The sequence below is a fragment of the Peromyscus californicus genome, unplaced genomic scaffold (assembly GCF_007827085.1).
Source record: "Peromyscus californicus insignis strain IS unplaced genomic scaffold, ASM782708v3 Scaffold_6__1_contigs__length_162567912, whole genome shotgun sequence".
NCBI classification, from domain to species: Eukaryota; Metazoa; Chordata; class Mammalia; order Rodentia; family Cricetidae; genus Peromyscus; species Peromyscus californicus.
Window position 1 is genome coordinate 67745234 of NW_026294584.1, and position 13695 is coordinate 67758928.

The window sequence follows — 13695 nt, forward strand, 5'->3', positions numbered from 1 at the left end:
GTTATCATTTCAACATCACAGAGAGAAATCCCAGTACTCAGCAGTCCTTGGTGTATTTTATGATTTTTCCCTCTCATTCCAAATTGTGCTTAGCTATTTTACTACTCAAAAGAGGTTCTACCCTCAAGAACATATATCTGGGGGTAGTGGGGGAGTGACGGTTGATATTGTCAACTTGACAAGCTCCAGAATCATCTCAAGCATGCCTGAGAAGGGTGGTCTAGATTAGGTCACCTGAGGTGGGAAGACTCATCCTGACTGTGATGGCACTATTCTGTGGGATGGGGTCCTGGACTGAATAAAAAGGAGACAGCCAGCCAAGTGCTAGAATCCATGGCCTCCTGCTTCCTAGATGTAGATGCAGCGTGACCAGCAATGTCTCAAGCTCCTGCTGTCGTGACTCCCTAAAACTGTGAGTTAAAATGTGCTGTTTCTTCCTTAAGGGGCTTCCTGTCAGATATTCATCACAGAAATGGGGAAGGCAGCTAACATGTGGGGGATAACATAACTCAGATCAACCCATCCTCCCATCCTGTGGCGGCTCCGGTGACCGGCTGAGGGCAGCAGCCACAGGAAGGCTCATCTGGAAGAAAGTGTGGAGACTGCAGACTCAAGCAAGCAACTCTAGCTCCCTCTCCTTTTAGTAGATATGCAGTCACAAAATGCTGAAACTTTACTGTGAAGGAGAATTAGACTTGGTTTCATCCAATAACTAACAACTGTTGATACTGTCACACGTCACTGTGTTCCAGGAAGTAAGATAGCAAGGAGTAGCTAGTTTCAGAAAGTTTCCAACCTCTGGTCCAGGAAACCCGAGAAAGCACGCCAGTGTAGCTGTTTCAAAAACAAGCTAAGAATCACAAACAAAAATGTTCACTGCAGCCTTATTTATTAAGCACAAAATTGGAATAGTTAATCAAATTAGGGTGTATATATACATACATATATATATATGGCTGTCAACATGCACACACACACACACACACACACACACACAAAGGAATATTATGTGTTTGCTGAAGTAGAATTAAAAGTATCTAAATCTACAGAGGAAAACTTACATAATATTAAATAAAAATAAATGAGGAATATATTGAAATTATATACAGCATATTTCTGCTTCTGTTTGTAAAAACTATTTAGGTGTGGGGGCTGGGTTCTGGGAAAGAGCAGGCGCTCACTGCACAGGTGTGGAGACCTGAGTCAGATCTCCAGCACATCCATAGAAAAGTCCAGGCTGCACTAGCATGACCCAGGCCCAGTGACAGCCTGCTCCAAACAATGAGGTGGAGAGTGACAGAAGACACTTGCTGTTGACTGGCTGTCAACATACACACACACACACACACACACACACACACACACACACACACCATACATGCACACACACCCCACACCACACACACATCACACACATCACACACACATCACACACACCACACACACATCACACATACCACACACACACACCACACACATCACACACACCATATACACACACCACACACACCCCACACCACACACATATCACACACACACGACACACACATCACACACACACCACACACACACATCACACACACACCACACACACACCACACATACCACACACACACACACCATACACAAACACCACACACACATCACACACACCACACACAGACACCACACACCACACACACACCATATACACACCACACACACACACCATATACACACCACACACACACACCACACCACACACACATCTCACACACACCACACACACATACCACACACACATCACACACACATACCACACACACATCACACACACCACACACAGACACCACACACACACCATATACACACCACACACACACCACACCACACACACATCTCACACACACCACACACACCACACACACACACCACACCACACACACATCTCACACACACCACACACACATACCACATACACATCACACACACATCACACACACACACACATCACACACACACACACACACACACACACACACACAGTCGGGAGGGAATGACAGACAGACAGACAAAGAGTAAAAGAGCAGCGGCCCAGGTGTCCCTTCCACAGGGGCCAGTGAAAAGTAAACCACAGAGTCCCAGTTCACAGGCAGGGACTTCACCAGCTGCCACGGTAAACACAGAGCCAATCTCTTTAGCAAGCCTTCTACAGCCACTTTTGGACCAGAGTGGGAGACTGCCCTGCTCCCCTCAGAAATCATTATGTAAGAACAGAACTCTCCATGCTTCTCTGGTCAGTCTGCAGCATTTTTAGTCTCAATACTAAACTAAATTTTGTATGAGGAGCCATCCCACTTATGCCAAGTGGCTCTAACATTTACGATGAGCACAATGAACTTTTATACCCAAACTGACTATCACTTTTACAACACTAAGGGATAACATTTCATTTCAGGTGTGCATAGTTGTGCTCATTAAGGAAGGCTATCCTTTTATACCAGAGGGCCAAGGAAAAGGAAGAATTCAGTGTAAGGCACCACCTCCGTTCCAGATGCCTAGAAGAGCCACTTCCTGTTTGGGGACTAGCCACTGAATCTTCACAAGGAAACATACCTGGACTGAGCCATTGCCCTTCGGTGAGAACATCTCCCAGGGTGACAGACAAAAACTGGTACTTGGGTCTCTGCCAGCACCAGTATCTCTTCTTTTTGATCACCAGACTGAGGAGCTGCAGCTTGTCCGAGTCATTCAAGTGTGAGACTGAGATCAGGTCCCCTCCAGCATCCACTTCTTTAAGGAAATTCCGAGTCGCTTTGGCAAACATTTTGTCAGGTTCGGATTACCTGAAAAATAAGATTAGCATAGAGTCAAATATGGAGTTATTTTGTCTTTTTTTTTTCTAAAATTATCATATTTCTTTATAGTTCCTATAGCTAATGTGAAGGAATGTATCCTCTCTGAGAAACTGTCTGATGTGAGTTCAGTTGATGATAATGAAATCAAATCAAAACAGGAAGACATCAAAACAAAAGAAGATTTCAGTTGGGATAGGCTAGGAGGTTATACTTCCAAAACAAGCAACCCTGAAATCCCAGTGGCTTACAGCCCTGGTTCTCATCCTGTGGGTCGTAATCCCTTTGGAGTCACAAAGGGTCACAATCCCTTTCACAGGGGTCACTAAGACCATCAGCAAGCACAGGTATTTACACTATGATTCATAACAGTAGGAGCTGTATTAAAGCGTCACAGCATTAGGAAGGTTAAGAACCACCAGCTTACAGCAATAGAAGTTTATTTGGTGAGCTGGGCTTGATGGTACACATCAGTAATCCCATGGAGCAGGGGCGGCAGAGTAACACGCTCAACGGCAGCCTGGCCTGTATAGTGGGTTCCAGGCCTACACTCCATCCCAGAAGGAAATCATTTGTTGCTTATACTGCATGCCAATAAAGACGAACAGGAAAGGTCTGAGATTTTCGTTTTATTTTGGGAGGGTTTGTGTGTGTGTGTGTGTGTGTGTGTGTGTGTGTGTGTGTGTGTGTGTGTGTGTGTGTGTGTGAGACAGGGTCTCATATCTTAGCCCATGCTGGCCTGGAACTCATTGTATAGCTCAGGCTGGCCTCGAACTCTGAACAATCTTCCCACCTCAGCCTTGGGAGTTACTGGTGTTATAGGAGAAAGTCAGCCATCACCTGGCTGAGAGTTTATTTACTGTGGACATTCAGAGGATCAAAGGGGAAACCACCATCTTGAACAGTGTCAATCATTACACAACATAAAAGAGAGTTCTAGAAGGTCTCACATTAGCAATTAAACCTCCCAGCACAAAAGGTACTGATGGCATGTTTACTTAGAACTTGTCAAAACACGTATTTAACCAACCTTGAGAATGGAGACTGCAACCCTACCAAGAACCCGGCAGGCAGAGACCTGGGGATATTTGTTGACATAATGAGTTCCAAACATTCAATCAACAGCAGATTGGCGATATTAAAAAATGATTGTATTGGATTGAACATGTGCAGACTTCCCCCTTAAAACAATGCTGTAGTAAGCAAAGACCAACTGTATAAACAACGTACAGGTGATTTAAATACACCAGATGCTGTGTGTAGGATGTATACAAACTGCACCATTTTGTAGGAAGGTTGGCTAAGGACGATGGCCCCACATTGCCAAGTTCAGCCTGGCTTGATCCTGGAAACCGGCCTCAGTCACTGAGGAAATGGACTGACACACAGACACACGTTCAGAAAATCTGGGATCAGGTGGGCTGTGCTCTCCCTGGCGGAGCAGCATTTACAGCAGCAACTTGGAAACTCAGAGTGTTGATTTTATACATCTGAAATCCAAATCGAGGGGGCTGGCTCCTTGTACGCAGCTGAATAAGAGGCAGGCTCATGGCACACAACTGAAGAAGAAGATGGGTTTAGTCAGTCTTGGGCAGGAGGGCTCCACAGGGAAGCAGCCTCGGGCTGGAGTCATCTGGGAGGAGGAAGCTGGGGCTGATAGCGTCTGCACACAGTCAGCTTCTGCACTTGCCAGAAGAGGGCTTTGCTGTCTCACTCTGAGCCTCAGAGGTTTTCCCTTCCCAGAGGTCTGAGGCATCAGGTCCTTGGCATGGTTGTGCCCCAGTCAACAAGACACACTCACTCAGAACTTCTTCCGCTCCTTACACATTCGCTCAGGGTTTCCTCCACTTCCTTTCAGTGGTACCTAGGGACCACTGCAGTTCTGTGAGAAGTCAAAGATAGATTTTCGCTACATAGTGTGATCTTTCCTGCTCAGAAATGAATACTAGCTAGCTATAAATTTTTAACCCAGAAATAAAAGTATAGTCACACTTCATCTGGAGAGAAAAGGAAACCCGGGAAGATATAAAGAGAAAGTAGCATATTTAGTGGGAGTGTCGGCTAGTGTAAGTGGGCCAGCTTTATGGAGGAATACCCTTTTTCCTTCCTCATAGCAACACAAGAAAAAAATGGTAATAAATAAGGATTTCTTTGAAGGAAATAAAACCATAAAAAAGGTAGGAAGTGCAGAGAAGTATTTTTGCAATCATAGGATGAAAGGACATTTATAAAGACAAATTGTAATCTGAGTAAGTATTTGCAATATTTATTTCAAGAGGATTTATTTAAAAACAACTCTTAGAGGCCAGAGAGAGGGCTCAGTGGTTAAAGGACTCCCTCTGTTTCAAGCACCCCCTCGGAGGCTTACACCTGTTGGGAAATTCCCGTTCGAGGGGGTCTGATGCTCTCTGCTGGCCTCCTCACACACTGCAGATACCTGGCCCACAGACATACCTTGCAAATGAAACACCCCCATATAAAATAAAAATAAACAAATACCAAAACAAACTTTTACAAATCAAATACTTGATTAGAAGAAACACTCAAAAATTGTGTTACCACACATAAATTGAACATAGTTGTATATATACAGATATGCACAGATTTCAAGTCACATATTTAATATTGCACACAAAAAAATTGAAATGACACTTATTTGCTTGTTAATTTTAGTTTTGTTTCTTTGACTTTATTTAGGCTTTTTTAAAGCTGGGTATGTAACATCCTAGGCTAGCCTCAAACTCATAATCCTCCTGCCTCATCCTCCCCAGTATTGAGATTACCATGGTAGCCATCATGCCCAGTGAAACAGCACTTTACGACTAACTACAAACAAGTAAACACGTCTGATGACAAGAGCTGGCATTTGTCTGTACTCTTGCCCTGGAACTTGGCCAATCCCTTGGTCACACAACACTCCTGGAGTGTAACAGCTGGGTGTCGACTTTAACCTGTCTGATTCACTTTCTTCACCACTTGCCTTCCCTGGGGTTTCAGAAACATCCGCCTCCCCCACCTCTGCAAAGCACCTCTTCCTTCGTCACTATGAAGCAGGAGCTGCTTCAGCTGATTCTTGTATAGTCAGGGTAAAAATAAACGTTCGAAGAGAAGCAAAGCTCCTGTGGGAACAACGGCCTGCAAACACTATGACTAACGTGCTTGCCTTCAATGGAACATCCACTTATTCATTCGCCAAACTGTTAACTGAGTCATTCATTAAGAATTCTTCATCCACACTAGGTTCTGGGTTGAAGCACTTAAAAAAACCTCTAGGTTTATGCTGGGTTTGGTGACTCATGCCTGTAATCTAAGCACTCAAATAAGCCAGAAAGATAGTTGTGAGTTCTAGACCAGTAGGCCTCTCTCTCTCTCTCTCTCTCTCTCACACACACACACACACACACACACACACACACACACACACACACACACACTACTTTATGGTAGCTATTGGCAGATAATGGTGGAGAAGGAACAACAGAAAATCCTGTCCATTCAAGCGGACAAGGGCCCCAGTGTGCGAGGGAAGTCTACGGCCTCCAGGCTGCACTTTGTAGCCAAGGAGAATCTGTGAGGGCTGTTGTGACAGAGCAGCTTTTACAGAAGCAGGGGGCAAGGTGTAAGGAGACCAGGAAGGCAAGGCAGGTTACCAGCAAGTTCCCAGTGTCCGTGCCGGTGCCCTGCCGCCACCGCACCGACAGACTTAGAACGCTTAGGAAGCTTTGCGATTGACGAGCATTGCAAGACAGAGTCCCAGAATGGGGACATGACAGGAACCGGCTGGGAAGTCCCCTGGACCAGAGCCTGAAGGTCCATATACCCCTGTGCGAGTGTCAGATGAGCAAGATCTATGAAAGGGTGTGACCAGAGAGCAAAGGGATCAGCAAAGTCGCTTGGGTCTTCTGAACAACACAGTGAGGTGGGGACAGGCAAAGGTGCTTGCTGCCAAGTCTGACGATCCCAGTTCGATCCCAAGGCCCACAGAGAGGAAGGAGGGAACGGACACCTGTAAGTTTTCTTCTTACCTCCACAGCTGCACGCACACACACACACACACACACACACACACACACACACACACACACACACACACATATCCATAAATGCAAGCAGGGAGTGGGTAGGAGAGAAACAGGTTAGAAATGGATGCAAACCTATGGTGCTCTAAGCTGTCAGTATCCTAAGCAGGGAGATGCAGGTTTGGCGGATTTACTAGAACTGAGGTTGGGTGACCAATGATGACACAGGATAGGAGACCCACTAGGACGTCCTCCAGACAGTCCAGGCAGGTGGTGGGTGATGAAACAGCTCAGCCGGTTACCAAGAGATGGATTCAGGAAATTGAGGGCAGCAATGGCCACGGCTGTCCAAGGAACAAGATGAAGGATTTGTTGTGCCAAAACCAAAGAACTTTGAACAAAACTGGGTCTCCCCTTTGGTGTGTGAGAACTCATCCGGATGGTAGAACAAGTTATTTAAGTTCGCCCTTGATGTTGGGATTATTTTTTTTATAGTCTAAATTCTTTTCTGAAACAAGCTGAATGGGAGTTCACAAACCCATCTTCACATCAAAAGGGTTTCTATGGAGCTGATGTCAGGCTTGCTGTTAAAACAAAAAACGGAATCCAGCTGCTGTGAAGGCCCAGCTGTGGGAACAGCACCAACTCCCCCAGAGGGTCAGAGGGTGAAGGAAGGGCACTTAAATTCATTTTTAGTGGGATTTTTTCTGCTTCCTCTAACAGCAAACCTGGCCAATTTCCTTCTTGACGGACTAAGTTGCTTAGGGAGTTACTGGGAGCCTGCTGTTCTGAGGGCCTGTCAGACCCAGGTTTGGCCAATCACGGGACTCCGTGAAGATGGTCTCCTGGTGCAGTTAAGGCTAGCACTTTCTTTCTGTTGTATGTGGGTAGAATTTATATAGCACCAAAATCTATACTCCAAAAATGCTAAGCACTCTGAACTTCCATTCCCGCCATGCTCTCCTCCTACCTGCCCTTTACGCCCCTTCTACTACCGTTATCTTTGTGCTTCCTTGTGTAAATATGAGTGTAAAAGTCTGTGCATCCCTCCACACTTGTTTTTCTTATGTAGTGGTATAATCTATAGATTACGCCACACAAGCATCTTCTTGTTTACAGCTGCATAGTACTCCTTCCCTGGGTGTGTTACTGCTGATTGGCCTGTCATCATATGTGGTTCAGCAGTTGATTTATTTATTTTTTCCAATTTCTGCTATTTGAAAAATACTGCCATCCAGATGTGGCAGCTTAATCCTGTAATCCCAGTACTATGAAGGCTAAAATGGGAGGATTGTCATGAGTGTGAGGTTAGCCTGGGAGAATAGTGAGTTCCAGGCCAATCTAGACTATAGAGAAATCATATCAAAAAGCAAACAACCAAACAAAACACCACTAAATATTCCTTCATAGATAGATGTCTGGATGGGAAGACTAGCGCCCTGGGTAAGAGATTGCTCATCAATGGGTAGGTACATTTGTGACTCCAGAGCATCTTTCCTTCTGCAGTCCAAATAACAATGTAACTGCTCTTACAGACCTCTGTTAAAATGTGTTACAGTGTCTGTATTAGCAATGATGGCCTCAAACTTTAGAATCTTTGCCAGTCCCGGAGGTGAAATTGAATCTCAGTGTAGACACAGGTTGCATTATTTCAATACAAAGAAAACCAAACATCTGATATTTTCTTACAAGCCTTTAAAAAAGTTTCTCTCTTTCATAAAAAGCTGGTGGCTTTTCTATTGTTTTATTTGTTAGTTTATGTGTATGGTTGTTTTTCCTGCATGTTATGACTATGTACCATGTTTATACCCAGGAAGGCTAGAAGAGGGCATTGAGTCCCCTAGAACTATAGTTACTGAAGGTTTTGAGCAGCTATGTGAATACTGGGGATTGAACCCAGGTCCTTTGGAAGAGCAGCCAGTGTTCTTAACCACTGAGCCATCTCTCCAGCCGCTCTTGTTTTCTTTATATCTAGGATTTTTTGTTTGCTTTTGCTATTGTTGTTTACATATAATCTTACTTTTCAATGATGTGTATTTGTATGTGCTTGTTTGTATGCCGTGTGAGTACAGAAGTCCTTGGAAGCCAGGATAGGCCTTCAGCTCCCCCAGAGCTGGAGCCTCAGGCAACTATGAGTCAGCTGAAGTGGGCCTCAGAGCCAAACCCAGGTCTTAGGGAAGAGCACTAGGCACTCACTCTAACCACCGAGCCATCTCTCTCTCTAGCCTGCTTGTTTTGTGAAACAGGGTCTCACAGTGAATCCCCAGTTAGCTTGGAACACGCCTCAAACTCACAGGAGTACTCGCGCCTCCCCCCCGTCCAGTCTGACATTACAGGCATGAGCTACCACACCCAGTTATGGGAATTCTGTTTTTGTTCTTAATGGTTTGGGGACAGAGTCTCAGTATGTTCAGACTGGCTCCGAATTCTCTATCCTCATGACTCGGTCTCCCAAGTATTGAGATTACAGGTGTGTGTCATCATGCCTAGCCTGGAAACTTTTGCTATGAACAGAGGCATCAGACAAACTACAGGCGAGACATTCAACACAATCAAGTTTACGTCATGCCATTAGGAAGCCCCACATTACCACCATCATTTCGATCACCCGAGGTAACTGACTAGTCAACAAAGACCTAACATGCACAGGTGTTCATAAGCCAAGGCACTAGAATGACGGTTCTCAACCTGTGGGTCTCGACCACCTTGTGGGCTGCATATCAGATAGTTATATTACGATTCATAACAGTAGCAAAATTATAGTTATGAAGTAGTGATAAAAATAATTTTACGCTGGGCGGTGGTGGCGCACGCCTTTAATCCCAGCACTCGGGAGGCAGAGCCAGGCGGATCTCTGTGAGTTCGAGGCCAGCCTGGGCTACCAAGTGAGTTCCAGGAAAGGCGCAAAGCTACACAGAGAAACCCTGTCTCGAAAAAACCAAAAAAAAAATTTTACAATTGGGAGTCACCACAACATGAGGAACTGTATTAAAGGGTCCCAGCATTAGGAAGTGTTTATCCTGAAATTCGCCAGAAAAGCCAATTCTATCATTTTGGCCAAAATTAAGCAAGCTTTTATTAAAATTTTAAATACTGACCAAGATGGAACTTGGTCAAGACTATCACATGGAAACTTTACAGGTAAGTGGCCCCAAGATGCATGTTGACAGAGCTTATACAGGTAAACCAATAGGCCACTGCACTTCTCATGAGGTTTTGTTGTTATTTTCCAAGAATTATAACTCTCAGAATCCCAGGAAGATGCCTGGTCCCTGGACAGGTGTTATCTTTCAAGAACTCCAACTCCCAGGATCCCAGGAAGTTACCTGGTCAGGTGGTGCTTACAGGTTAACTTCGGGTCTAACAGAAGATTGAGAACCACTGATCTAGAACCTGATACAAGGACCCCACATTGCCCAATACACAGAAACACGGTTAAGTCTCAACTAACCAGAAGTCAAACTTTAAACTCAAATTTCCATAATGCTCTTGCTTGAAAGTCCATGACAGCAGACTCAGGGCTATGCATGTAAAAAACCACAGGGCTTCACAGGTGTGAGAGCTCCTGCACCCTCACCCAGAGCTTAAGAATTATGTTGGCAAGCATTTATTCACCTGCCTGGCTGGCTGACTTCCCAACCAAAGCAGATTAGAACATAGGCAGTCCATGTGGATGTGGTTAAGGACAGAGAAGGACTCTTCAGAAAAGAAGAAAGCAAGACAGCATTCAGAGTTGGCCAAGAAAATGGCCACCTGGAGCCACTGGCTCCTGGGAACAAGGAATCTTGAAAGGAAGGGCTAAGGCATCGGTTGCATGAGGGACCGCCATCCCTACCACGCCAGTGGGTCTGATTCAGTCTCAGGAACACTTGACCTTGCATATCAAGGGACCGTGTTCTTTCTCACTTCCTACTTAAGCTTCTTTTTCCTCCTCCTCTTCTGTTTTTTGTTTTGTTTTGTTTGAGAGAGAGAGTTTGAGGCTGGCCTTGAACTCTGTAGCCTCCTGTCTCTGTTTCCCAGAGGTGGGAATAAGTTTTTTCTTCTGGCCTTGCCACAACAGGTCCAGGGTTCTTGGGGAGAGACCACAGCATTGGATACACCAAATAAAGAGCAGGGTCAACACGCTCTGGGCTCCTGCTCATTGCCAGGTGCCAAGCAGAATGCCTTTGTGTGTTTCCTCATTTACTCTCCAACTCTCTGAAGCAAACGTTTTGCACATATTGCAGATGTGGAAACTGAAGGTCAAAAATGTTAAGTAATTTTCCCAAGATCTTGACAAACAGATGCCTGTGAAGCCAGCCTGGTGCTGCTTAGGGGTGGACTTGTATTCCCCCACTGAACGTGAACAGGGCATCCACATGAGTGAGACCACTGTGATCACAAATCATGGCAAAAAAACATGACTACTCTGGCACCATGACCAACGACAGACCAAGCACAAATGCTCTCCAAACCACAAAATGACCAATACCACCTTCCTTCCGGTCCAGCCTGTAAACTGAGGCTGCTTCTTGACCAACCCCAGCTGCAGCCTAGCCCTGACAGGCTTTTCATCTAGCAACAGTTTGAGAAGAGATGCAATCAGAATTTTTCCCTGCTTACAGTCAGCCTCTAATCCGGAGCAAAGACTTCCCTCTGAAATCACTGGCAAGCCACATTCCCCCTTGCTACAAGGAGAAATAAAATCCAGCAGGTCCAAATCCCAGTAGCTTTGACTAGGGGACCTTGAATATCTACCAAGAGAATTAGTACTGAGCCAAGAAGATCCCCTTGAATCCAGAGCAGGTGCTTCTGACCACTCCATTCTGCCGACCCCGGTCAGCTTTTTCTTCTTTAATTTAGCTGCATGTGATCCATTTGGGAAAGACAGTGTATGTGGAAAGGCCAACTTCAGTTACGGTGGAGACAAAACCGTTGCCTTTAAAAATGTATCTTTTCACCAATAGTGTGTGAAATAAAGAAACAAATGATGGTCAGAGGACAGGCATGAGTCTGAACAGGCAGACTGAAGCAGGCCGCAAAGGATGCGGAGTGGAGGAAATGAAAGACTGTTAGGGACAGAGGGGGCCAGGGCTGTGGTGTACAGCCTGTAACCTGGGTACTTAGAACTAGAAAGGCTGAGACAGGAGAATTACAAATCCAAGTCCAGCCTGGTCTTCACAGGGATATGATAGCTTTAAAAATGTTTTAATGGATCTTCAAAGATAAAAGCAGCTGTGGTTGACCCCTACTACTGTTCGGGGAGAGGCAGCAAGACCAGAATGTTCAAGGGCAGACCAGGCTGCCAGGACACTTAGCTCAAAGATAAATGCGAAGATCCATACACATAAAGAGGGGACCTCTCTAGCAGGCGTCCACAGAGCTCAAGAACAAGAACACCCCAAGGACAACGTAGAGAGTCCTCTGAGCAAGCCAGTCTGGAGTCCAGGGACCTGGGCAGGCGGTCTGGGCAATTGTCTCTCTCAGATCTCATCAGGAGTCGGGGCCAGCTTCTCCCGAAGAATTTCTTTGTAAGAAGTGCTTGTGGGTGTTGGATGTTGAAGACGATTCATTTTATTGTACATCTAGATGCTGTTCCTCTAACCTTTCAGCTCTTTTCCTTCAACTCCCAGCTCTGCCTGGGGCGTGACAGCCCAGCCCAGCCGTCCCAACACATCCTTTCTCACTTCTCTCCAAGTCGCATTCAGACTCCCAGTAAGTGGGTGACTGGCTGGTTTTTTTTGTTCAGGCTCCAGCAAAGCCCTAGAGCTGCCCCAGGTCTTTCCCTGAGGGATGCAGAGGGGAAGAACCTCTCCCCAGTCCCCATTCCGGATTGAGGCAAAAGGGTCTCAGTGCCCAGGTTAGATTCAGTTACCCCAGGCCTGGCCGCTCCCAAGCCTGCCTCTGCCTGCCTCTGGCCTTTCCTCCCGTACATGCACATGCCTGGATCCTTCCAGACACCAGAGAGAGATCAGAAGACAAAGGATGGATATGGGGGTGGGGACATGATGAGGTGGGGGTGCCAGAGAGCACCAGCGGCACTTGTCACATTCCAGGACTACCGGGGTGGCCACGAGCATGCTGGGAGGAGGCAAGGATGGGATGGAGACCTGGGCGGAATCTGACTATGGGCAAGACCAAGCAGCTGTCCCTGCTGGAGGGTGGAGGAGAAAAGAGGGGCGACTGTCCCCCAATCACCGGCTTCGGGAGGGAGCAAGGGGGTCCCCAGGGAAAGGGGGCGCTGACAGTTTGCCCCAGGCCGGGATACCGCGGAGGGAGGAGGAGAGAGGAGCACAGGCGGAGCCCGCAGCACGCGCCCGCCCGCCGCCACTTACCCGCGCGCTGCAGCTCGGTCCTGCACGTGCTCGGTTCCTGCAGGCGCGTTCCCGGGATCTCAGGGAGAGGAGCAGGGCGGGCCCGGACCTTTGTTCAGTCCTGCCCCAGGGAGTCTCAGCGGGGCCACAAGCGGAGGCACCGCGCTGGAGGCGGGGCTGGACCCGGGACTCAGGGACCCTGGCGGCAGGGAGGCAGCTGCTGACAGACACTGCCTCTCTTCCTTCCGGGGATACCAGGGAGGTTGCCAACTGCCCAGGTCAGGCTTTGGCTGAAGCATCTGCTCCAGAGGAGGGAGGTGAGGATGAGCTGTGGCCTACTGGCCACAGATGCCTCACCCCCCTCCCCACCCCCCTCTTTACCTCCCCCACACACACACCATTTTCCCCACACCCTGTCATTGCCACCAGTAGGATGTGAATTGGCACAGTGGCCTTACAGTTCATCCAGGGAACTCAGTCCTTGGCCTTGGGAACCTTTGCACTTGCTTGGGGATTGGTGTTGTGAGGGTAAGCTCCCTGAAGGAGAAC

At 46.9% G+C, this 13695-nt stretch overlaps 1 protein-coding gene across 2 annotated transcripts in view; it reads right to left on the reverse strand.

Moving 5' to 3' along the window:
* The window catches only part of Gsdme (gasdermin E), a 68915-nt gene extending 55432 nt beyond the window's left edge, over nt 1-13483 (reverse strand). Inside the window, exons 1-2 of one of the 2 annotated variants that reach the window (XM_052721846.1) lie at nt 13168-13481; nt 2596-2825 (exon numbers count right to left, since the gene is read on the reverse strand). In XM_052721846.1, the coding sequence (XP_052577806.1) occupies nt 2596-2806 (211 nt within the window). In that variant the 5' untranslated portion in view covers nt 2807-2825; nt 13168-13481. Of the gene's footprint in view, nt 1-2595; nt 2826-13167 lie in introns of both variants that reach the window. The other variant, XM_052721847.1, reaches the window with a different exon arrangement.
* Between the last annotated feature and the right edge of the window lie 212 nt (nt 13484-13695).